This window comes from Falco biarmicus, chromosome W, assembly GCF_023638135.1.
Source record: "Falco biarmicus isolate bFalBia1 chromosome W, bFalBia1.pri, whole genome shotgun sequence".
Taxonomy (NCBI): domain Eukaryota; kingdom Metazoa; phylum Chordata; class Aves; order Falconiformes; family Falconidae; genus Falco; species Falco biarmicus.
The window spans coordinates 11,663,834-11,687,656 of NC_079310.1; the positions used below are offsets into that span (position 1 = coordinate 11,663,834).

General features: G+C 43.2%; 1 protein-coding gene across 5 annotated transcripts in view; it reads right to left on the reverse strand.

The window, feature by feature from the left end:
* The window catches only part of SETBP1 (SET binding protein 1), a 270,979-nt gene that overhangs the window by 76,874 nt on the left and 170,282 nt on the right, over positions 1–23,823 (reverse strand). For all 5 annotated transcript variants that reach the window (XM_056323283.1, XM_056323282.1, XM_056323280.1 and 2 more), the window contains one exon: positions 11,619–15,069. In XM_056323283.1, coding sequence (XP_056179258.1) covers positions 11,619–15,069 — 3,451 coding nt within the window. The remainder of the gene's footprint in view (positions 1–11,618; positions 15,070–23,823) is intronic.

The following is a 23,823-nucleotide window of genomic DNA, read 5'->3' on the forward strand; positions in this document are numbered from 1 at the left end:
GCTGGGCATGGCCAAGATGACAGTGTGCTCCAGGCTCTGTGCTAGGAACAGTGTGGACATGCACCACACAACTTTGGCTCTTTACCTGGTGCAATATTGTAATGCTAGCCTTAAGTCCCCAAAGCCCAGAATCCCTCCTGTCACTTCCAAAAGCACACAGGAAGCAGATGGCTGCAGAAAAGACCCTATTTTGGCATCTGTATTAGGACCCCCCCCCCCCCCCCCCCCCGAAATATCTATAATTGTACCCCAGGGAGATGCTGCCCAGTGTAGATCAGGATCAAGTGCTGTGCAGCATGGATCAGTCTGCCCACTCCAGATGCTCTCAGCTGTGTGAACACAAGCCAGCCTGCAACAAGCAGCTCAGAAGCATAGACTCTCTGGTTTGGCCCACAAAACCAATATAAACATGATCCAGATTTCTCTTGCCGGAGTATTCCATGCTAGCTCAATGTCACCTAAAATTGATGGGTTTGGTCAGACTGTGACTTAATTAAGTGGGACTTTTTCAACAGTTCTGGAGATATTAGCAGCTCCTCACCCACTTCTGAGTCATGATGGACTGCCAGGAGCTGTCAATCATTGAACACATGCAAAACCATGTGCTTAAATGCTTAAGTTACTCTTGAGTCCAAAACACACTGTCCAGATTTATACATACACTCAGTATCTTTGGGATGTAGGTTCTTCTTCAGATGAAACGGACTGAGCCATTCCCTGGGACTTTGACACACCCAGTTCATTCTCACAGGGACTTAAGTTGACTCATGGATGGTCTAAATCACATTCACTGAGTTCTTCAAACTATGCAGCATCTTAGAAACAGAGCTGAGAAAAAGACTGAGGAGTCCTGATTTATTATCATTTTTACCTGCTAGGGGTTTCTTTGATCTCAGCAAGACTCTCACCCGATTAGCAGTAGAGAAGGAGAATTTGGGTTAATGCACCCTGTTCTACCCACTCTTTAACATAAGAGTGACTCCTAGTAGCGTTTTAGCAGTTTGTCCTTTTATGCAAGGACTTGCACAGCTGACTTGGCTAAACTAATGGGTACGCTTCTACTGTGGGAGGAAATGTTAAAGTGCTGCTTATTGCTACTTAGAATTACACACCCAGATGCCATGGCTCCATCCAGAGTTCCCAGGCATCTAGCTACTTTACTATCTACCACAATACACTACATCACAAATAAGATCTTCCTTACCGCCTAAAGTAATGTCATGATGCAGTGTAGGAGCCAAAGAATGCTGGGTTTGCAAAATGCATGCATTGCTTCAGATTGCAGTGAATTCATTTAAGAAGAGATCAGGCAGCAACCATTAATTTCAGTGCAATAGATTTCTCTGCTCTTCTTATTTACCAAGATGTTGTCTCACTAGATCAAATCAATAAAATTGCAACAGATCACCCAGCATACCGACAACAGCCAAAGCTTGCCTAGCATCTAACAGAGGCATCCCTTTATCAAATGCCTCCAGTTTCTGTCTGCCACATCTCTACCATTCAGTCTGTTCAGTTGGAAATAGAAAATTTAAAGTTTTCCAATGTACTTGGCTGAGTCAGAAGCTCTTTCGGGCGGTCATGCACAGGTGCATGTATCAACTGACCTGCTAGCAGCAGATTTGGCCCCACCGTGCCAGAGGAGATGTGCTATTGTCTTTGGGTGCACTTCTGGAGGCCATGTGTGGGGTGTACACAACTCCACCCTCAGCTGAGGTGGGAAACTTGTTCAAAGTGGTTTTGAGGTTTTGTTAAGAAGCAAAACAGGAAAACTGCATGAATCTGGAGTTTAACTATTTTTTTAACTTGTTGCTCTCCAAGAGTTTTGTTTTTTTGGGTTTTTCGTTTGTTTGTTTTGTTTTGTTTTTTTTTAATAGAAAATAAATAAATATAAGAATGACAAACATTTTGCAACTGACCACGTCCCAGTTCTGGGATAAGCCCAAGGTGTTACTGGTGCAGTCTGGACTTCAGGCAGCAAAGAGAACCTGGAGAAGTCCAGGGATTTTTTGCTTTTCTTTTTTTAAGCAAACCAAGCAATTCAAAGGCTGTGTCAACTAACTTAAATGCTCTTTATGCCAACTAATCATAGCTGGCACAAAAATCAATGCTGACTATTGCTCCCTTCTCTGCCTACACTGGAGGCGAGGAAGGCCAAAGACACAGAGCTGAAATGGAAGCTCTGTGCCATCTGGAGACACTCCGTATCCTCAGCCTGGCTGCTTGGGAGCAGAGGAAAGAACACCGAATTGCTCATGAAAATCAGTGACAAGGACAATGAATACATCAGTGGGGTGAGGAGCACCAGCACGCGCCTGCCTGCCCCAACAAATTGACCCCCATACACGGTACTGCCACCATTGCTGAGTGCAGCGGGTGCCCTTGTCCTTCGCCTCACCAACCTTCCCTCTGGTTAACATGAAAACCATAAGAGCTGGTTTTATAGCCTTGGTAATATGGGCCCTCCCCAGCCCTGAGATAGCTATCGTGAAAACATCAAGTCCAGGAATGAGAACAATATCACTACTGACCTCCATGCGGGTCTTAACGGCAAAAATATCCATCACCAGAACTGCAAATTACCGAGCTTTGGGGTACATTGCTGATTCACATTCTGTGACTCTGCTGAGCAAACGCTACCTAGGTGTCTCTACAACTCTGTTTCTAGTACTATATAATGCTGGGTTTGGGCCAGATTCTGTGATGGGATATGCTGCTGTCATTCACAAATAACTGCACTAAGACAAGTGAGTTATGGATAGGTGTAATACAAATTGGCTGAGCTGTATCTTGCAATTGGGATCAACCAGACAAATTCCTCACAGTTTCCTCCCGGTTTGTTCAAGCTGCCTGTGTGTGCCGCATAAGGCACCAGCAACACTTTTGCTCTTGCTCCAGCATCACTCTGATATCAGCACTTTGATTTGATTTTCTGTCACTGTTCTTGCAGATTAAATTTCAACCAGTGACCCATGGCTTGATAGCTCTTTAGCAAATCCCTCTGAGCCATCTAGTCCTGCCCTTGCTTGACAGTTAACTCTGCATTGCACATACTCCCAAAGCCTCCCGAAATCAGCACCACCCCATGTGAAAGCTCTGTCAGACTTCATGCTGCTGCAAAAGCCTGTAGGGATCCATGCCCAGCTGCATGTTTTCAATGACAAATCACTAATGATTCTTATTGTGAGTCCTTGGGTCTTTCCAAGTCATTGAGGTTGTGTAAAAAAACTCCTCCATGGACAGTCAAAGCTTTTCTTTCCCACCCCTCCCCTCAGCCCTTGATCTATAGGGGAATTATTCAGACTTCCTTCTCAGTAAAACCTTAAAACAGGATGTTCTTACTCCTTTTGTTGTTCACCATCATTATTGCAAACAGGCAGACTAAGGCAGCTGGGATAATGCTCTTTCCATTTTCTTTTGCTGTGATACGTGAACATAAAACTCTTGTTAGGCAGTGGCAATATAGAAGCTGCCTCAGATCATGCTCCAGAGGTCACAAAGCCCAGCTCTCACCTCTGCAGTTGAGTAGGACGGGGTGCAGGTTGCCCTGAGAGCATTACGATACCACTTACCAGCAGATATCTTGAGCTCATCTTTTGCTATGCCCAGCTCTGAGTCACACTGAGCAGCAAGTTAATACTTAAGATAGAGCCACTGCTTTGTTTTACCTCTGTGCACACAAACAGACCTCCTGCCTTGTACCTAGATTATCAGTACCTTTGAGCAAGAAATTATATTGCACGTAGGCCAGGGCTACAGCACACGCTTTTCCCTCTAACTCTTCTTAAACTGCCAACTATATAAATATCCAGGCTGCACAATGTCAAAATCTTCACCAACCCTCTTCCTCCGAGCTAAGAAAACTGCTACAAATGCTGCACGGAGGTTGTTTTCAGCACCCAGCAGGTAGAGCATGGCCACAAGAACGTCCCAGCCCCACAGTCCCTTTTTGCCTCGACAGATACTCACTGCAGAAGTGAACCTCACCCATTTCAGTGGGGAGATGCCTGATTTATGCCGGGCCGAGACGAGAATCTGGCCGTGGTTCTTTATTGCCTTTTAAAGCCAAGAGCCCAGCAGAAGCCAATTGTGTCTGACACAAAGCTGCTGCACATCCAACGTGGAATCTGCACAAATCCATAAACCAGCAGTGGTCTAAATAAAAACTTCAAACAAGACATTCTGGCATTGGCCAGAAAGAGGGAAGATTAATAGCTGTAAGTCGCCAAGTTGTGAAGGAAAAACTGCTTGACTGTTGGACAGAGAGCAAAATAAGAGGCAGAAATTAGGCAGGGTGCTGGGAGGCTTGTAACACTCCCCAAAAGCAAAGTGTTACAGATCTGCTAATAAGTTAGAATTAATTGACTTTATTTGATTTTATAAAAACATTTTAATATAAATATAGAGGCATAAGAAATATATTTTAATGAAACTTGTAGTTGCACAGTAAAAGCTGCTATGAAATCCTTTGTACAGTCCTGTACCAAGGCCAGAAGAATGGGCTAGAATCATTGTTTAAAACTTAGGTAACAAATTTGGGATTTTACAGATTTCTTTGTATTTGACTAGTCTTCTGTATATAGAAAGTGTATTGAAATGTCAGAATATAGAATTAATGGGAACTGGGGAGAGTCGACTGGAACAACTTGTAGTTACCTGCCAAGAAACCGTGAACTTTAGTAAAAGGTAATTCTGGCAGGGGGAGATCGCGACCACCGACTCATATACCACCTACCCAAATCGTACCCCAGACCCATTTCTGGACCTTTCTAACCTTTACTGCACAGAATCAGATATGGGAGGAAAGTATGTTAATGATTTTCGGGAAATACTATGTTTATGTATTAATACTTAATGAATATGTATGAATAAGTTCTATATATGGTGTATGATTTTGAAACTTGGTGTGCGTTGATCGTGAGAGGACTCGCTCACACACCCGGCCGTCAATAAAGAAGTGTCTGCTTATCTGCATCACATCGGTGTCGATAAGTTCTTCATTCCGAGATTTCAGTGACAAAAGGGGTCATAGCATTTAATTTGATTAATTCATCGCTGGTCCAAAAGACTTTGTACTGAGCCTCAGGCAGTGCAATAAACATACATTCATTAAGAGAAAAAAATAAAAGATTGGTTGGGTGGTAAATACTCCAGATCCCTCTCCCACTCCAGCTTCACTTATGTTTCTTCTTTCCTTGGTCAGTGCAAACATTGGAAGCGACACAGCAAGCAAGTGGTAGCATTAAAACAACAACACTCACTGTATTGCAAATGCCTCAGTCAAAACACTTTCAAGGAAAGCTTCGACTTGCATTCCCCATCATTTTTGTTGTCCCCGTTCCTCTAGGAAGCACCGTGGGCAGAATGGAGCAAGAGGCATGCTAGCTTGGCCTCCTCTCCCCAGGACTGGCAGAAGACTTCATGGAAAACAAGAAGGACGTTTATCCTAAGGGGACCAGCTAACACTTTTGGAGGTCATTTCAGTAATTCTGGTTGTAGTCCTAAGCATCCAGGGGCCAAAACAGCTGTTTTGATGAATGTAATTGTATTTACAAATAATGGCATTTTGTAAAGCTCTGATGGTAACTTTTATGGGCCAGATGGTACGAGCACTCACCTCATAATAATATAGTTCCTGTCCCTCACCACAGGACACAGAGCTCCCCCACTGACACTGGGGCTGGAAAGCTTTTGCAGCTGCTTGAAGCTACATAGGAGCCTGGGGTGTCTGAGGGAACCACAGCAGAGGCAGAGCTGGGGAAAGGCAGGGTGACTAACACTCCATACATCCTCAGCAAGTGAAGTTCATGTCTGGCTCTTCTCCCATGTGCTTCAAGCACTGCCACTGTTCCCACGCTGTGTTTGCTGGGCATCAATGTGTATCAGGCCTCACTGTGGCTCTGTACAGCAGGAAAGTGCTTTTGTCCCCTTTTCCCAGACAGACACTGAGGTTTACTGCAATTTAGACACTTTTCTGCAGTCACATGAGAAAAGTATGGTATGGAAGATGGGTCTCCAAACCCTGGACCACGCATCAGCCTGCCTCTGCATCTGTGCACATGATGCCATATGGCACCTAGGTCCTGTTGAGTCAAGTGTCACTACTGAAGAAAACAAGGCAACTTATATGTGTGTTTGAATTGATAACTAATGAACTTCGTTCATCACATGATCATCACTTCTCCCTTGCTCCAGCATGTCAAGGTGCATCCATGAGTATATAAGCAAGACACAGCCAGCATAGACATTGATTTTATATCTAAGCTGGTCAGATGAGGAAATGTTCATCAAATATACTGTTGGACCACTGTTTCCCCTATTACTGAAATAATATGTTCACTGCAGAATAATGAACCAACTCAGTGATCCTGGATCTACATTACCAAAAATATTCATGGAAAGTATTACTATACAAAAACCAGCAAAATCTGATTAATAAGGATGCTGTCTAATCCTATTTGCCTGCATTTTCCATAAGCATTCAGAAGCATAAATATGCTTACCTGCTACTGAAATACAGATCCTTTTTTGGTGTAAAACTGCAGCTGATTAAGGCTTCATGATAATAGTTCAGAACTGCATATTTTGCTTCTTAAAAAAAATCACAAAACCAAACGATACCCCCTCAAACCAAAACAAAACTCATGGTGGCTTTGCCAATATTTCACCATGTTTGTTTTTGCTTATAGCAAGTCCTGTTTTAAATCACGCTAATGCATTTGACTTCTGAGAAAGGATGAACCAGAGATTTATTCAGCGCTGTGTGGCAACAGCCTATTCCAGGAGGAAACTAAGCCATGGAAGGGAGTTTTGTCAGGGAAGAAATCTCATCTGGATAAATGACACACCTCAGCAGAGCGTGGTTACTTATATGTGTTTGTACTGACATCAGATGAATGCTGTTCATTCCTTTGATTGTCACTTCTCCTCCCTTCCTCCAGTATTCCTCCTACTCTCCCTTTGGAAGGTTTAATCACCCAAATGTAAGGCTTTTTAACAGGAACAAGGGCACTTTTAAGCTAAAGACATTGGAAAATAACTTTAAATTAATACAGCATACATTTGTGCATTTAATGAGTGTGTTTAACTTGCATATGTACACATGCATGACACAGTCCTTCTTCTCCCACTCAAGCCACAGGGCTAAACACTACTCACTGTCTGATGCCCATCCTTCATCTAAAGCTGATACTGATTCCCTCAGAGTTAAATCAGCACCATACAGACTAGCTAAGGAGGAAAGGTCAAATCAGAAGAAATTCAGCTTGTAGCACTGCTGGACATTGAGGGGGGAAGGCATAGGGGGGGCTTGTACGTAAATTAAGCATTAATCTGTAAAGCATGTTTGTCATGCTAACTATCCAGCATTCAGAGACTGATGATTACCACCTTCCTAATAGCTGCATATGATTAACTTTATATTCCTGCAAATTTACTGTGCATGGTGTCTGCTATATTTGATGAAACCCATGTACTTATTAGCTGATGTTTGAGCCATGATGCCCAACATGCAAGCAAGGCAATCTTTGCTTGTACAATCATATTTTTTTAAAAAAGAGGCAGAGATACTGTGAACGTGAAGTAGCATAGACCTTGATTAGCCTCTCTATAAAGAAAAGCAGAAATACACTCCTGAGTATAGTGACTTTTGGCATCTGCTCACCCCTAGCTACATCCTGGACTGTAATGATTGTAACTAGGACATAATCAGACAGGTCATGTACAGAAATTGCCATCTTATCTATGCACCTTAAAATGTTAAATGTGCTTTTCCTCATTTGCCTGCCTAAGGAAACAGGGAAGAGGTTATCATTCCTGTTTTTTTCCAAGGCACAAGCTATGGCATTGAGACTGCTCATCAGCAATGCAACTATCTTTTTCAGCATCACGTATAAAAGAGAAACAGGCAGACCCATGACAAAGAGATGTGGAGTTTGCTACGAGGATCTCTTTAAAATATAGCTCTGCTCTCAGTCTCTCCAGACCAGCTGCGGCCTCTCCCTGGGTCCCTCACCTGGGGCTTTAGTAACTACTAGAGAGCAGATGAAAGGATCAACCATCCAGCTGTGCGCAGTGCCTCAGGTCACAGAGTGCCAGAGGGGCCCCAACAATGGTTTGCAAATGTATGAGATGTACCTCTGTCTGGGGGGAGTAGAAGGAGGGAGTCAACTGAGTCAAAACTTGGTGCACACAGCTTGAATGTTCAGTTTAGGATGTGCCCAAGTGATGCTATCATGACTGTGGCAAGGCAGGATCTGAAACACCTTCTGCTGTATCCTTGCCTATAGGCCAGACTGATGCCCCTGGACTAGTCTTCTGCATCAGCTAAACAGGAAAGCAGGGTCTAATTAGTTATGATTAACTAGTCTTTTTAAATGCAGGAAGGTTAGGTGAGCAGAAGATATCTTACAAAAATAGCAATTTCAGAAAAATGCAGGAGGAAGCGACAGGCCCTGGGGCACGGATGGGAAGGAAGGTGGGAAGAGTTAATAATTAGTATTTATGGAAAGGACTCCAGCTTCTCCAGGACAATGGTGGAGAAACAGGCAGTGCACTGTGAGAACAGCCATATGCATATTTAACCCCAAGAGGTCCCAAGAGATGTAAAATGAGCCAAAGCTCACAAGGTCCCCACTAATGAATAGCCAGTGATAGTATGGTAGTGCAGTACAGGGAATGGCTGTGGCCAGCCAGGGTGGCTGGTAGAACACCCTCAACAGGACCCCTCACTCTTGGTACAGATTTCTTGTGCCAGGACTGCAACCAGCTCCTCTGAAAAGTGAGAGGGACAACTCTTCCCTTGACATCCTAATCTTTCTAGGTTGTAAAATCATACATAGGCTTAAAGGTTATATGGCAAAACTGCTTTCTAACACAGGCATGACCACTATGTAGCACCAGGGAACACTGAACTTTTCAGAAATGGTTTAGTGCTGTTACAACATAGATAATAATAATAAAAATAGCAACAATACAATGACACCTGCACCAGCACACTACACTGAAACAAAATACAATGCCTGAACACCAAAGAGCACTAAATGGTTCTCTCATCACTCTTACCACAGGAGTGTGGGTGGGTTTTGCTCCATATTTCATCTCCAGCAACATACAAAAAAATTGCAAATGGCATTACTGAGCGTACCAAAATGCCCATGCAATAAAGATAACATTGAATTTGTGATATAAATCTATTTTCAGCTTTCATCTGAATATTCAGGATGTCTCCTTTTATTTCTGTTATATATTATTTTTATATTGTGAAAGTTGACAAATACCAAATGGCAAGAGCAATCAGGCTATGGAAATAGTCTCCTGGGATAACGCTATATGTTCACGTAGGGCTTTTGTTCTTTTTACCTTTTATTTTTATGATTAGTCAATCACTGTTTAGCCACCTCAGGGAAACGCAAGGTGAATTTGAAGAAAGATGGTCAAGGTTATCATGGAAAATTTTAATCCCTCCTTAGTGGGAACCAGTTAATAGTTATGGCTAGGCTCAAGTGTGGACCTCTTTTGGGAATCCCAGTGAAGGTCAAAGGCAGAGAGGAAAAAAAGCTGCACTGAGATCTTAGACAGTCATAAGTGGACAGATGTTCCTGGGCTTTAATGGGCAATCTTGGCTCCAGGCCTTTCTTGGCAGAGCTGTTTAGTTTTAGTATTTTTCCTTGTAGTGCAGGGTATGGCTTTAGTTAGCTGGCTCTTGCTGATGATTTTTCCATCTAAATAATAGCTTGACAATGAAGAAATCAGTTCATAATCTGTGACTTGGTGGATTAAATCATGGGGAATGATGTGCAGTTGTAATCATGAAAGTAAAAATAAATAAAAAAAATCTTAGTTTAAATGAGAACCAGTTTTAAAAGTTTAAGCAGCAAATCTGATGGAGTTCCTATGGGAAGTTCTACCACTCCATCTTACAGCTTACATTTGGTTTCAGCAGTGACGAGAATTTTCTCTTCACAATTTACTACGCCTAAATGAAATACATTAAATTGGAAAGTATAGGTTTAGCAAACATCTTCTGTTCAGAAGGAGAAAAGGCTACAAATCCAGCTGTTACCAAACTATGAAATCAGTAACTTCCACTAAAAACATGAGAAATAGCCTCATTAAAAATTTTGAAGGCTTTCAACTCTTGTCTGCTAGGACACAACTTCCTTAATGCAATAGCCACCGCAGCACTTGGAGAATAATTTTGTTCTTTGTCAGGCACGTAGCAACCTTGATATAACCAGCGACTGAATTCAGTCTCCTTTCCAACATTTCAGGATGTCTCATTTCTAGGTATCACAACTGGTCTGATACAATACGATATCATGAATGGGAAAGTTTTCATGGGATAAGCTCTCATTTTAGACTGCTTTTCATTGCTATAGTCCAGATCATTCTCTCAATGAAGGAAATAGAAATGTCTAGGTGGCTTAAGCATGAGCAGTCTTTGGATCTCAGTTACAAGTCAATAAAAAACTTAAGAGCCTTACATTGGCAGGTTATAGAAATTCTCTGCTCCTTCTGTGTTCTCAGCTGATTCTCTTTTCATTCTGGAGGTTGCGAGTTACATTTCTTTGAAGCTCTTTTTTAGCACATCAGAATCTCATCCAACACTGGTTGGTTCAGTAAAGCTCGCCCTTTTCCAGAACAGAGCGTGAAATCTGCTTTGTGATAAGTATCTGATGGTGCAGGAGCTCTGGGCTTGCTCCCAAGCTAAATTCGTTTATATTGCAGCAAAACACCTGCCTCTGTGTCATCACGAAAGCAGCTCCCTATTGTAAAGTACAGTTCAGTCTCTCAGACAAGATTCAGCTTCCTTTTTCCCCCCTCTGCAGAAGAGGAACAGATGCCCTTAGCAGCCAAAAGGAGCTTCCTCCCTCCTCATCTACCCAGCTTATATTTCCAAGTTATGAGTCCTAAAACTCTCCAGAGTCAATTGGCTAGGGTTTATTGTTTTCATGACACTAGTCCCTTCCCACAGCCACTCAGTGCTCAGGATAATTATTTTACATGACACCTACTGGCTGGAAATGACAGATTTATGCTAGGATTGTACCCAAGGTCTCCATATATTCAGGCCAGCCATCACCATGATGGGTCCCTCTGGATCAGCAGTACACCACACCAGTCATGGGACGCTGACCCAGCTCCACAATGCCCCATGTGTCTGGTCCATCCCATCAGCAAATGGCTTTTGTACACTTTGTGGGCCAGAGCAGAGACTCTGCTCAGTACCGTGGTTGTTCTCCCAGAGGCTGGGATATGACCCTGTGACGTTAGACACCAATAAGAGGGATGCCTGCCTTGCCAACAGTTGTTCTAATTGTTGCTGTTACAGAGTGCAATAGTGAGATTTTTGGAGGAAGTGCAACAAGCTATGAGAGATAGGCAAAGGCACAACAAATATTTATAAAAATGCTGTGTAACAACGCAGAGACTTTTAAAGGTTTTGCCTTAATGCGTGGCCAACCTTCTTGTCAATCTCCCTGAAGTTTGGATGCAGAATGGGAGTCATTTACAAGAAGCCAGAGAAGTTATTGGCTCATAAACATATGGCAAGTCCTTCTTTGTTCAGCATTACAATTTGAATGCGGTAAGGTAAAACAGAATAAAGCAGAGCTTACCTGAAGAGGCTGAAGAATCATAAGTACTTCTGTCTTTCCTGTTTGTCCTGAAGGGCTGAATGTCCTTTTCCCTGTAAGTCCCAAAGCCTTCATAGCTTCTCCTTTTATTCCCACTTGCATCATTGTCCCGCTTCTCACTCGAGGAATTCATTTCACCAAACATGTCCAGGGACTCTGACCTTCCACTACTCTCAGTATTACCAGAGTATCTCTTTGTGCAAGAGTCAATGGGATCATTGCTTGAGTCACTTTTATCTTTACTCTGCGTCCACTGCTGGGCATCAGAAAGTGATAATGTAGACAACGTATCCACTTCAAAATTACTCTTTGAGCCTTTGTGTCCAGTTTCACAATGCTGGTGCTTCTGCTTCTCCTTATGCTTGCTTTTCTCATGGAGCAAGGAGAGGTCTTTATCTGAGCCACTTAGCCTTTCATTGATCACATGGCTGGAGAAGCCAGTGGACTTGCTAGAAAAGAGACCACTCAGATCTTCGTGTGTCCCTAACAGCCGCTCATCCTTATGCTTGTGCTTATGTTTGTGTTTCCTTTTGTGAAGTCGGCCACTGGAAAGGCTTGTTCCTCCAACCTTTGGAGGAGCCAAAGAGGACTGCATGTCTCCGAGGCCCATTCCCACAGGTGTTTGTAGGTGCACTCCATGTTTCGCTTTATGCTTGGCAGTGGTGGACATCTTCATATGAGAGCTTGCATGGAATTGGGGTGGGGGCACGGTAGGTCTCATAAATGGGGAAGCCGCTCCGAGCGTGTGAGACAGATACAAAGGAGCTGGATACTGACCATAGTAACCAAGATTCATCATAGGCATTGATGTGTAAGGCATTCCATAGGGTGCATAGTAACTCCCACTGGGAATAGGGTAACCGAACCCTTGTAAAAAAGGCACCTTTGTCATGGTGTCATTGGTTTTGGCAGGTCTACCACGCTTCTTCTTAGACTTCATGTCAGAGGTCCTGCGAAGATAGAGCAATGGGTCATACTGGATATATGGCACAGGGTAGTAGTGATCAAAATTAATCCTGAAGATGCTGGGATATGGATTTTCATGATAAAATGTGTAACTTCGATGGGAAATCCTGAACACTTGAAACTTATTGATGAGTTCCTCAAGGTCTGCCAGAAACTGGAGGTCATCTCTGTTCTGCAGGCTTTTCCTTTTCCTCTTGTGCTTTGGCTTTTTAATACTCTCATGAGAGAGAAAGTTATCCACAATGAGATGTTTCTGCCGGTGACCATGCCTGTTCTTTGTGCTGGTGTCAGATGGGATAGCCTCTGGGTTGTCCAGGGTGCAGAAATCAAAAGAGTATCTTCGGCGGGATTCTGAGCTTTTCTCTGCTTGGTCAGAAGTGCTGTTGTTGTCCGTACCTATCCCACTGTCGCTGGGTATGGTTTCCTCACTGTGAGACTCGCTCACCGGCGACAGCGTGACTTCTTTCAGAGAACCTATTTCACAGAGGTGGGAAGGTGAATTAGCCATTAACCTGGGTGGAGACAGCTTCCAAGTTCCACTGTGCATTCCTTTCTGGGTTTTCATAGGAAGAGCACTGATAGGTTGAAGATTTGGCATAGTTTTTAACTCTGAAAAATTTGTTTCAGTGCTTGCAGGGCTAAGGTTGCCATTAGTCCCCACTAACTGTGTCGAAAGCGGATGAATAGCTGCTGGTGACGATGCCACAAGTGACTGCAGATTGGAAGGCACTGCTGGGTTTTCTGGCTGGCTGGAAACAGGCCTTGAGTGCTTGATGGCTGTCTTAGGTTCTTCTGGCTGAGGCTGCAGCTCTGCTCTTGGCTTTCTGCCTCGTTTTTTACCAATGTAGATAGTCCCCCTCTTGCTGACATTGATCTGCTTTCCTAGTCTGGCATCAATGGTGGTTGGCCCAGCACTAGACAGTGGCTGGACTTTTGCTTTCAGAGCTATGCTGCTGGAGCAGGAGGACAAGATCTGGTTGAGAATATTCTTCCTCTTGAGGGTCTTCATTTTATTAATGGTCTTGATGGTCTTCTTATCTAAGACCCCAAGCTTCCCAACCTTTTTGTGAAACTTGAGTTCACCGATGGACTTGTCCTCTCCCGGGACCATCTGGGCCAACTTGGCCAGATTCCGTCTCCTCTTCCTTTTCTTTGTTCCTGGAAATTCATGATTGATTGGACTCACTGGGCTGGTGGAGGTTCCCTCATGAATGGTTTCAACAGTGAGCAAAGGCTGTTTCTTTGGTCGTCCTCTTTTTTTCTTGACAGGTGTGATCACAGTAAGACTGTCTGTATTGGTATACAGAGGGCTGGATGGTGTGATGGGGTAGGCTGAAGGAGGCTCCACCATCAGCTTCTCAGATGTTGTCATGGAGGTCTCTCGAAGGATAGATTTAGGCTTGCTGCAGGTCCATCGCCGCTTAGCTGCATGTTTAGGGTGCTGGACCTCAGATAATTTGCCAGCTGCAGGAAGATCGGTGGGTAGGAGAGTGGAAGTCACAGCTACAGATTTTCTGAGTCTAGTGGCACTGTTGAGGGAAGCTTTGTCAGTGAGCACACCGCTGTCAATAGCTATCAAGGGAGACTCATTTTCAATCACTTTTCCTGGCTTTGTGGCTCGAAGATCTTTTTTACTCCCCTCTGGTTGAGAGCTAGTCCTGTTTGCTACTTCACTGCTCATGATGAGTCCAGAAGGCAGGCTTTTCTTCTGGATGGTTTTCTCTATGGAAGATTTTGTGGATTGCCTTTTTTTCCTTTTGTGGCCAGATGTATCTGCTGTTGGAGATTTTATTGGGATAGTAATTCGTACACGACTGGTGTCACTTTCACAACTGCTAGTAGAAGTGGGATTCTGCTTCGAGAGTGATGTATCCAACACACTGTCCATCAAGTAAGACTCCTTTTTCCCTTCCATGCTGTCATATGCTTTTTGAGCACTCTTCACCCATTCGATTTCTGTGGTTTGGATGGTTTGACTTATCAAGTCCTTTTTGATGGACTTCTTCTTCATACTGCCGGCAGGCTGCTCAGGGGCCTCCAGCTGCCCACCCCCCTCCTGGTCACTGAGAGGCAAAAGCCCATTACACTCTGCGGCGCTGCTCAGCTGGGCGGCCGTGCTGATGTTGTTGGGCGATGGGACTGCGCTGCAAATGGCAAGATCTTTACTGCTGGCCGACAGCTGCCCCCACGTGCTGCTGGTGCAGGACTTTTTTGCTTGGGATTTACTGAAGGGAACTCCTGGCTCCGTAGTGGAGACCTTGGTGGCACTGACTGCTTCTTTACTAGGTTCTGTGTTGATGAAGCAACTTTGAGAAGCGGATCCAGTATCAGAGCTCACTGACCAGTCAAGGTGGTGCTGGTTACTACTTTTCTGCTGGTGCTTTGATTTTAAGGTGTCACTGGTGAAGTCTTGTTGGAGGCCCGGGTCATAGTGCAGAGCAGAATGCTTTTGTTGCCTGTCATAAACCTGGAAGATAGCAGAACATAAACAGCAAAAAACCAGATTAGTTTATCAGTCCATTCTTAACCCCTGGTTGCAGCTCTTTATTTGTACAGCGAATGACAACTCTTCTTAGCCCATGTCCCTGGAAGGGTTAGGAGCCTTTATAAAGTCGTCTTATACATGAGTCAAATTTGCATTTATATTCATGCATTGTAAACAAGTTTTGTTTTGTTTTGTCACTCTAAAAACAAAGGAAATATTTCTATAAATGCTAAATTTCTAAGGAAACATATTCTATTGATTTTTAATTTAAAACACAATATTCCTTTTCAATAGGTGAATGGTGCAACTCAGCCTCCTGTTGAGAATCTCTTTTTCCTAAAAAAATAATCCCTCACAGAACTTGATGCTCAACAACGGCAATTAAGCTCATTGTTGTAAACAAGAAAAATGCAAAATTATCTCGGAAGTTATAACAAACAAGAGGAAAACCCATGGGTCCACTTCCCTTTGAAGCTGGAATCTGCAAAGATTTACTTGCTTAAATTTCCACATTGAAGTCATCCCCACAAACCCAGGGCTTAAAATCATATGCACGGCGTCAAGTGTGAGGCACACTTGCAGGTTCAAGATTTGCATTACTACCTTTTTCCATTTTAATAATCTGCTATTTGCAATGTTGGTAAGAGATATTTTCAATATGATTTCTAATCCGACAGCAGCTCTTCAAGCCACAGAGGTTAGAGTAAGGGCAGAATTATGCTGCAGACTGTTTCAAAGCAAAAGCAAGTCTACTTTTTTTTTTCTTAGTGGGCCTCCTTCAGCTAAAAAAATTATGTTTGCTACAGCTGAAATCTTTTGATAATTCTCTTAAGGCAAAGAAAAAAATATTAATTTTTTAAAATTCCATTAACGAACCTCTTCCAGCCATTTGTTTTCTGTTACATTTAGAAGTGTTTTTTTTAAAAGCTCTGGGTCAAACTGTGCCACTGATTTTGTACACCTAGTACTGCAAACAACTGTTCTCAGCAAACCGTAAAAACACCATCCCAAATGCCAAATAAATGATGAGAGACTTAAAATAAATGTGTAACCAAGGAAAGAACAATAGAAAACAACTCCTAAGTGTCTCATGTTTCTGCAAACACCCTGTTACAATTAAGTTTTTATCAGTAGCATTACGTTAGATCCCTGTTCAGGGTATTTGCAGCAGCAGTTTTGGGGCACGGAGGCTGTCAGCATAAGAGGATTTTGAGCTGGGAAGCGAGGTGTCCCCAGTTCTGAGCAATTTCAGAGGGATTTGCAAAGTGCTAAACACCTCCAAGCCCAGGGTGCATTATTTAGTGCCCAATAAACATACATGTTATTGGCAAATTCGTGTTGAGAGATTCTCCATGTGGGTATAAAAATGGGCATGTAGCTTTTCTGGAATAGGTAATAATGATGAAACTGTTCTGGTCTGTCATCTGAGGAATAATCAGGGACTCTTATATCCTGTGGATAGTTCAGCTGTCATGCACGTGGACCAGCCATGCTCAGGGAAAGCAGAGATTTTCAGGAATTATGGAGTGAGAAAATGAAAGCATGCAGCTGCGGCGGAGCTGCAGATGTCGTGGGCGAGTGACACCCGGTTTCTTCAGCCTGAAAAAAGAGCTGAAAGCATAAACAGCCCTTGGGGAATGAATCAGTTCCTCCTCCTCTTCCTCCTCGCAGTGGCCTCCTTTGCACAAGCCACACAGCGCAGGGTGGCCATGACTCGTGCCGTGCCGTGGGTGCCCTCCTTTGTCCCATGAATGGAGCCCACTCGTGTCCACGTCCTTGGGATGAGGCTAGGGAGGGGTCGAAAGGAAATCAGCAGCACTGGCACTGAAGCTTGATAGTTAGTTCTTATTTTAATTTTTTTTTTTTAAACTGATCACAAAGCTCCTGAGCTTCATTTTAGCTCAGCTGTTTGGGGCTCCTCCTGTCCCCAAGCCACCAGGCTGGGTGCAGTGTCAGCTGGGCATGAGGTGTGCAGGAGGTGGCCATCCCCTGGGGAGGTCCCAGTGGGCTGGAGGTGGGTGTCCTCCATCCAAGCCTCACATGAAACATCATCTTCTTGAATTAGCATGTTTTCTGACTTGGAAAATCCCTTGAAATGATGGGTTGAGGCCTCTCTTGGTCCCCAGGACCCACACCAGGGCAGGGCAGGTTCTTTCTGCACAGATCCTGGCCTTATGGCTGCAATCAAAGCAGCTCTTTACACCCATGCTATTTCCAAAATGCTGAGCTGTGAAACTAAATGACCTGAAAAATTTCATTTGGAAGGAAGAAAAATAAAAAGAGAGAGAATTACAGCAGTGAGTGAAAACGTCACACCATGGCAACACCCTGGTCTCTCCAAGTCCACCACACACACACAGATGTCTAGCTGTCCTGGTTTCAGACCTGGGGTTAAACAACAACACTCGTTTAAAAGGAGCAATAATCTCTGATGTCTATTTTAAGGTAGTTAATAAGGGCTCAGAACGGAAAGACCAGCTATATATCAGCGATGAATGCTGATATATCGCTTGACTCCTCCAGCCTCATTTCCTCAGCCTGCATATTATAAAATGATGATGCAACTTCCAACATATCCCTAATGATAGCCCTGTCATTACTCCAGCACTGCAGGCCACCACAACATCTATCTAAAAATTCATGAGAAAGATATGCCTACATCCTCCAAGATACCAATTCTGGAGACATGTGATCACATGGATAAGCACTCCGATTTCAACAGTCCTTCAAAAAATGACCAGCCTCCAGGACCAGGGGACTCCATTTCCTAAGCGGGATGTCAAAACTATATATCTACCCAAGTACATAAGAGTCCACTGGGTTTCCTCATGCAGCTTCTTTCACCTTAACATTTCCTGTTCACTCTACCCTGCCAGGCACATCCATATCACCCCAAAATAATTCTTCTGCAGCACAACACCCAGAGATCATTTGGCTGAAGGTGGTTGGTTTCACTGGCTGCAATGGTTACGTAGGGACTGCTTACCTAAAAGCATTACTAAATCAGTTGAAAGTAATGCAGCCAAGTCTATTTTATTCCCCATCTATCCATCTGGGTTGCTGTCTGATCCCATTGGCCCTAATGTTTAGGCTTCAATTTTCCCTGCTGGGTGACCACCACCCTGAGAAGCCAGCAAGCCCCAGCTCAGCTAAGTTAAGCCTCTGCTGAGCTAGCGGAGGATGCCAGACCTGCCAGTAGGGTAAGGGCAAACAGGGTTCTTCAGAAACCTCTATCTTGATGCCTTTCACACAGATTCATTACTTTATTCATCAGTAAGCATGCAATATACTGCAGCTCCATAGGTCTTGGCAAGGGGCTGTTGACTGAAATAGAGTTCCTATGGCAGCACAGCTGAGACTGGCATCAATAATAGTAGGCTTTTTCATGAAAATGTTAAGATTTACTTTTATTTACTTTTTGGTTTACAAGACCCTAAAAATACTTGAAACTTCAGTGCCTGCTCCTGTTTGTAGTGTGCCCTTTCATTAAATGGGATGTTCTTCAGCAGCTAGCTCTCCTGCACTGAGAGTCTGCTCCTTCTTCTGTTGTGAAAGTATAAGCATAACGGAAACCATGCAATTTTATCCCATCTCACCAGACCTGGTCAATATTTCTCTTGGTACTCAGTTTACTGGATGTACTTAGCAGGTAATAATCCCATCTTTCCTTTAAAGAAAATAAAATACGTATAAAGAAGCTAATAGTTTTCATAACTACAAAGAAGTTTGAGCAACATAATCCATCACACACTAAACCTTAGACTAAAAAATATTCTTATTAGTAGTATATGATTTTAATGCCAAATTCCTGACTTTCAATCCATAGCTTTGGCAATGGCGGGTAGGCCTATCAGTAGGATACATCCCATATACTGGCAGCTGAAGAGCACTGGCACCAGAGAGCAGGGGAGGTGAAGCTGTGTGTTTACACCTGCCTTGCCAGACCTGTGCAACCCTGCATCTGTCGAGGTGACGACTCCTCTTACCAGTTCCATTCCGGCATGTAGCCCTTTTAAATGAGGGGATGAGACTGTCTCAGTCCCATGATGAGCAGCACCCTACTTTGCAAGCAGTATCCAGCAGTGGAATCCATCCCTCAGGGACTCTTTTCATTTAACTACTGGATGTCTTGCTCTGCCTTCCCATTCTCTTGCCAGAGGTTCTCTCTAAATCCACATGCTGCTCCCAGTCCCAAAGTAAAAAGTAGGAGGAGATGCCTGACACAAAATCAAAAGCTTAGTAAAATAATAAGAAAAAAATCCAAATAAATGAATATAAAATAATAATAATAAAAAGATAAAACATGCAATTAGAGAAACCCATCACCTGAAAAAACTCTGATTGCTTGCAGGGGATGGTCCCCCCCTGCTGCAGACATACCTTTCTGGGGAGGTATCACACATACAGCTTGTCAAGAATCTGGCTTGCAAATCAAAGTTAATACTACAATGCCCCCTCTTTAAATCATTTGCAGATCCATCTGTGTAATGGCTCCTCAAGTGTAATTCCCTATTAAGAGGCTTTATCTGGAGAGATAAGCAGCTGGTTCCCATGTCACTAATTGCTGTCTGCTGTGATTTTAAAACATCTGCACCATTGTGCTCTTCATTTTCATATTCTAATCACCCTGAAACTTGAAAAAGGTACATCATTTATTGTTTCTGTTGGTTAATTAGTACAGGGTCTCCTTGCAGAGACAATTTAAAGGCAGTCAGAACCTCAATCAGCAAGTTTGTTTTAAAAATTAATAACATCAGGAGCGTCTGTGGGGATTGGCATCCACAGTGACACATCAGAGTGTGTTCTGGGGACATACCATCCTTTGTTGTTTTCTTTATAGGCTAGAAATAAAATTAAAAAAAAAAAAAAAGAGGAAAGGCTTTCCTAAATGAATAATGTCACTTAGAATCAGAGTCTTGGGAAGTGCTTGCTTTTATTTCAGGGCCAACCCTGCCTCTCCAGTGAGAACAAATCTCATCAAAACACCGTGTAATACTTCTGTGTGGTCTAGGAACTCATAAGCCAGTTTTGGTAACGATTTCCACAACTGAGACCTGGCATCTCATTGGAAATCCATGGGGTGAAGCTGTGACTGCTTGGACGTATGTGGGCATTGGCTCCGCTTGCCACCCGGGTTGGCTCGATGCTGGATCACCAGGTGTTATCTCCAAGCCATGCAGAGCAGGATATTAACTCAGGCATGGCACTCTGCTATGGCAGTGATATTGAATGCAGAGGGGACCTGCCTCATACCCAGCCAGCTCAGAGCAAAGGCAGGCCTCAATTTGTACCTGCTTTAACTCAAGCTTACACTTGAAAGTACTCCCGACAAGGCTGATAACAGACCTTTGGTGCCTAACAAAAGGTCAGCCTGAGATTTTCAAGACTGAACAAGTAAATCTGGCAGCACTGAGGTTAAGTGGCAAATGCAACAGGCATCTGCCTTCTGAAAAGTCAGACTCTGTTTTGGCCTTTTGCAAGGAGCTCCTAAAAACTGGAGAAGCTCCAGGTGATTTGTTCCTCTTGAAAAAGCTTTCTCTTCAGTTTTTGCTTCCTAGACATGCATGAGAACATGTTATTGGAAAAGAAAACCCTTTGAGAGGAAGAAAAAACTGAGATTTCTAGCTCCAACACATAAATAAATAATCCTGGCTCAGCTCATACTTTTGCTCAAAATTGAGTGTTTCCTCTTGTGTCCCAACAGGACAGCTGCAAACTGCTCACTTGAAGGCTCTAATCAGAACTACAGGTTGGAGATATTTCATAGATTTTGGTCAGTGCACTGAGCCTTCCTGGGCTAGCATTACTCTGTAAATAAAAGATGCCAAGGGGAGGAGACACCAGGTTCAGGAGAACATAACTCTGGCCTGATGGCTTACAGGTTGAGAGGTCATTGACATGAGATGTGATTACTTTATAGGAAGGGTCTGTCATCAAGTCAAGTCTGTTCATAATTATGACTGAAATGATTTCAGGAAGCCCTCTGTGACTCGAACTCCCTCTAAGAGGAGCGATCACGACCCAACATATGACACTTGTTGGAAGTACAAACAGTAGTGTTTTCTGAGAACCCCCACTAGTTCAAAACTGATGTAGGGGCTTTAATTCCAATTAAAATACTAATGGAAAACACATTAGCAGGCGCTAACATAAAATTAATCACTCTCATCCCAAACAAGGGGATTTTCCAGAGTCACTCCCAGAGTTTACTCCTTCCCCAGCTCCCTGAGTCTTCAATAGCACAGAGCCCAAACACCACCACACTCACAGGAGTGAGGATCATTTGTTAGACATTGAAAGAGGCAGGAATTAACACGAAGCTGCAGGGGGGCTACTTGAGAGCAAGCCACAGCATGGGGTGGATGTGGGTTAATTAAAAACAAAGCATCACCTGTTTGTGTCTGTTCATCGAACACAAACATCGCAGGCTGTGGTACAAGTCTTGCACAAATCAGGAGGATGTGCACTGAAGCTGCTGGAGTCCTTCCAGATTTGCACTCCCATTGCTGCATAGCTCTGCCTTCCCTGAGATATTTGTGTTATCGTGTCAATACAGAGAAACTGAAGTTCAGACTTTTGCATTATAATTGTTTTGAGAATACCTATCTAAAGCACTTATCCTTAAGGAGAAGAAAAAGCAATGCACAGAGATTAAAGAAGGTACCAAAGATGCTCGTGTGGTTGCAAATTGTAATTTTTCACGCATTCCTGGTAAAGCATCATGCTTTGCTAAATAATTCAGAAATTACAAAGTTGCAAATTAATTTTGCTACTAGCTTTAAGCTGGATCACTTGCAGACTATTTGAATCTTCTGATGGATTTCAGACCCTTCCATTTTCCACATACAGAGATTGGGGATTTTATGTGGGCAAATTGCAACAACATGTTGAATTTATAAAGGTAGGGTTTGGTGCTGTGGGCTGATCTGCTCCTTACTAGTGGGATAGATCCATCTCTGCACATATTTTCTTTATCAAATGTTTAAACAACCCTGGTGTTTTCAGGGCTTTGTATTAAGCACCGAGTCTGGGAAAACTCTAAACAATGGGATTTTTCCTGTCATCTCCAACAAAGAGCCCATCACCACCGGCATAACAATGCAGTTTAAATATCGTGTTTAAGCATAACACAGTTTGCTGCCACAGTTTAGGCAGCTGGGAGGGAACAACTGGGTACCAGCTAAGGTGGATGACAATGGGACTCATACAATTTTGCCCATTCATCTGGTGAGATAACTCTGGTTCAGTCCCTGTTTGGCCTCAAGCCAGTGCGAAGATTTTTAAACAAGAACTACAGACATGACGGCCGCAAAGCCAGGGCTCACAGAGCAAGGTGTCTTTGCTAAGCTGCCTGTTTTTGTTTGTCTGAAAGCCTTGATAATGAACTTAGCTGCAGCAGTGATATTAAGGCTTGATTATTCATATATAAAACATACTTCCATCCCTTCAGAAGTGAGATAGTTCCATGGAGCTTGACCTACTCTTCTTGTTGTGTAACTACAATGTTGCACGTCCAGTTTTCTATCTCGCCTCTCTTTGCTCTGTAATATCAAGTGGTAGAGAGCAATGTATATCTGTATAGTAACTTGGCCAAAATCAAACAGCAGAAGGATCCCAAGATGGACTGGGACTTGCAGAAATGCAAGCCCTGAGGGGTATTAATCTCTGAAACATTTGTGTTGTTGTCCAGGACGTTAATGCTTCGGTACGTCTTGGATTACTAAATTGGAAATAAGGATGTGAACATCTGTGCACCCTAAGTTTTTGCTATAATTTTTAAAAGCCTGCAGTGCTTAATTTGCATTGAAAGATTTCTTTTATCCTTCATTTTGTATAGGAATTGCAGTGTTACTCATAATACTTTTTTTTTTTTTTCCAAAGGGGTGGGGGAAATATAAATGGCTTTTCCATTGAGGCCACTGATTCTTTCCACTAGAGTTAAATAATTTGATTATAAATTGAGTCCTTAAATGTCAAGGAGATGCTGAATCCACCTGAAAACAGGCATTTAGAGAAGCTCATAAAAGCTGTGAGCTCCAGTCAGTTAGCTCATTGTTCTTTTAGCATGCACTTCCATTTAGCAGTTACTAACCGCCAGATTAATTCTTTCAAAGCATCCTGATTGCAGCTAAGGTCTAGCATGAAGTACTGCATGTGCAACAGCATTAGCAAAAAGTCCAGAAACCTGCCAGAACATCTATCTGGTGCAGCTGGGTTAAAGCTCATGAAAATTTGCAGGAGAGGTCAAATATACAGTATCTTCCCACTTTCTGGCATTAAGATCTGAGTTCCTGTACCATGAATTCCAAGAGAGCATTACCTGTGCCTTCAGCAAATTCACCCTGAAAAGATAAATTTCAGTGATCTGCAGCAAAATGTGGGAGGTTCGTTCCCATTGGAAAATCTGCCTAAAGAGGTCATTTGAGACGCATTTCTGGCTCCACTGGGAACATTTAGAAAAGTCACTGCACTCTGTACAAAGCTAGCAAGGGTGTGGGGTGTACCATCCGGAGATGGGACATGTCCTGCACTCTCTCAAAAAGCTGGTCTCAGATCAGACTCCTAGGTGTGATTCTCCTTTGGATTTTACCAGTAAAATAATTATCTTCTGATGGAAGGGAATAGCATCACACGCATCTTTCCTTGCTCTGCATGTAGTCCTTCTAACTGTCCAGGCAGGCATGCAGTGAAACCTGTCCCATTTGCAAAAGGGATGAGTGGAATTTCAGAAGCTTT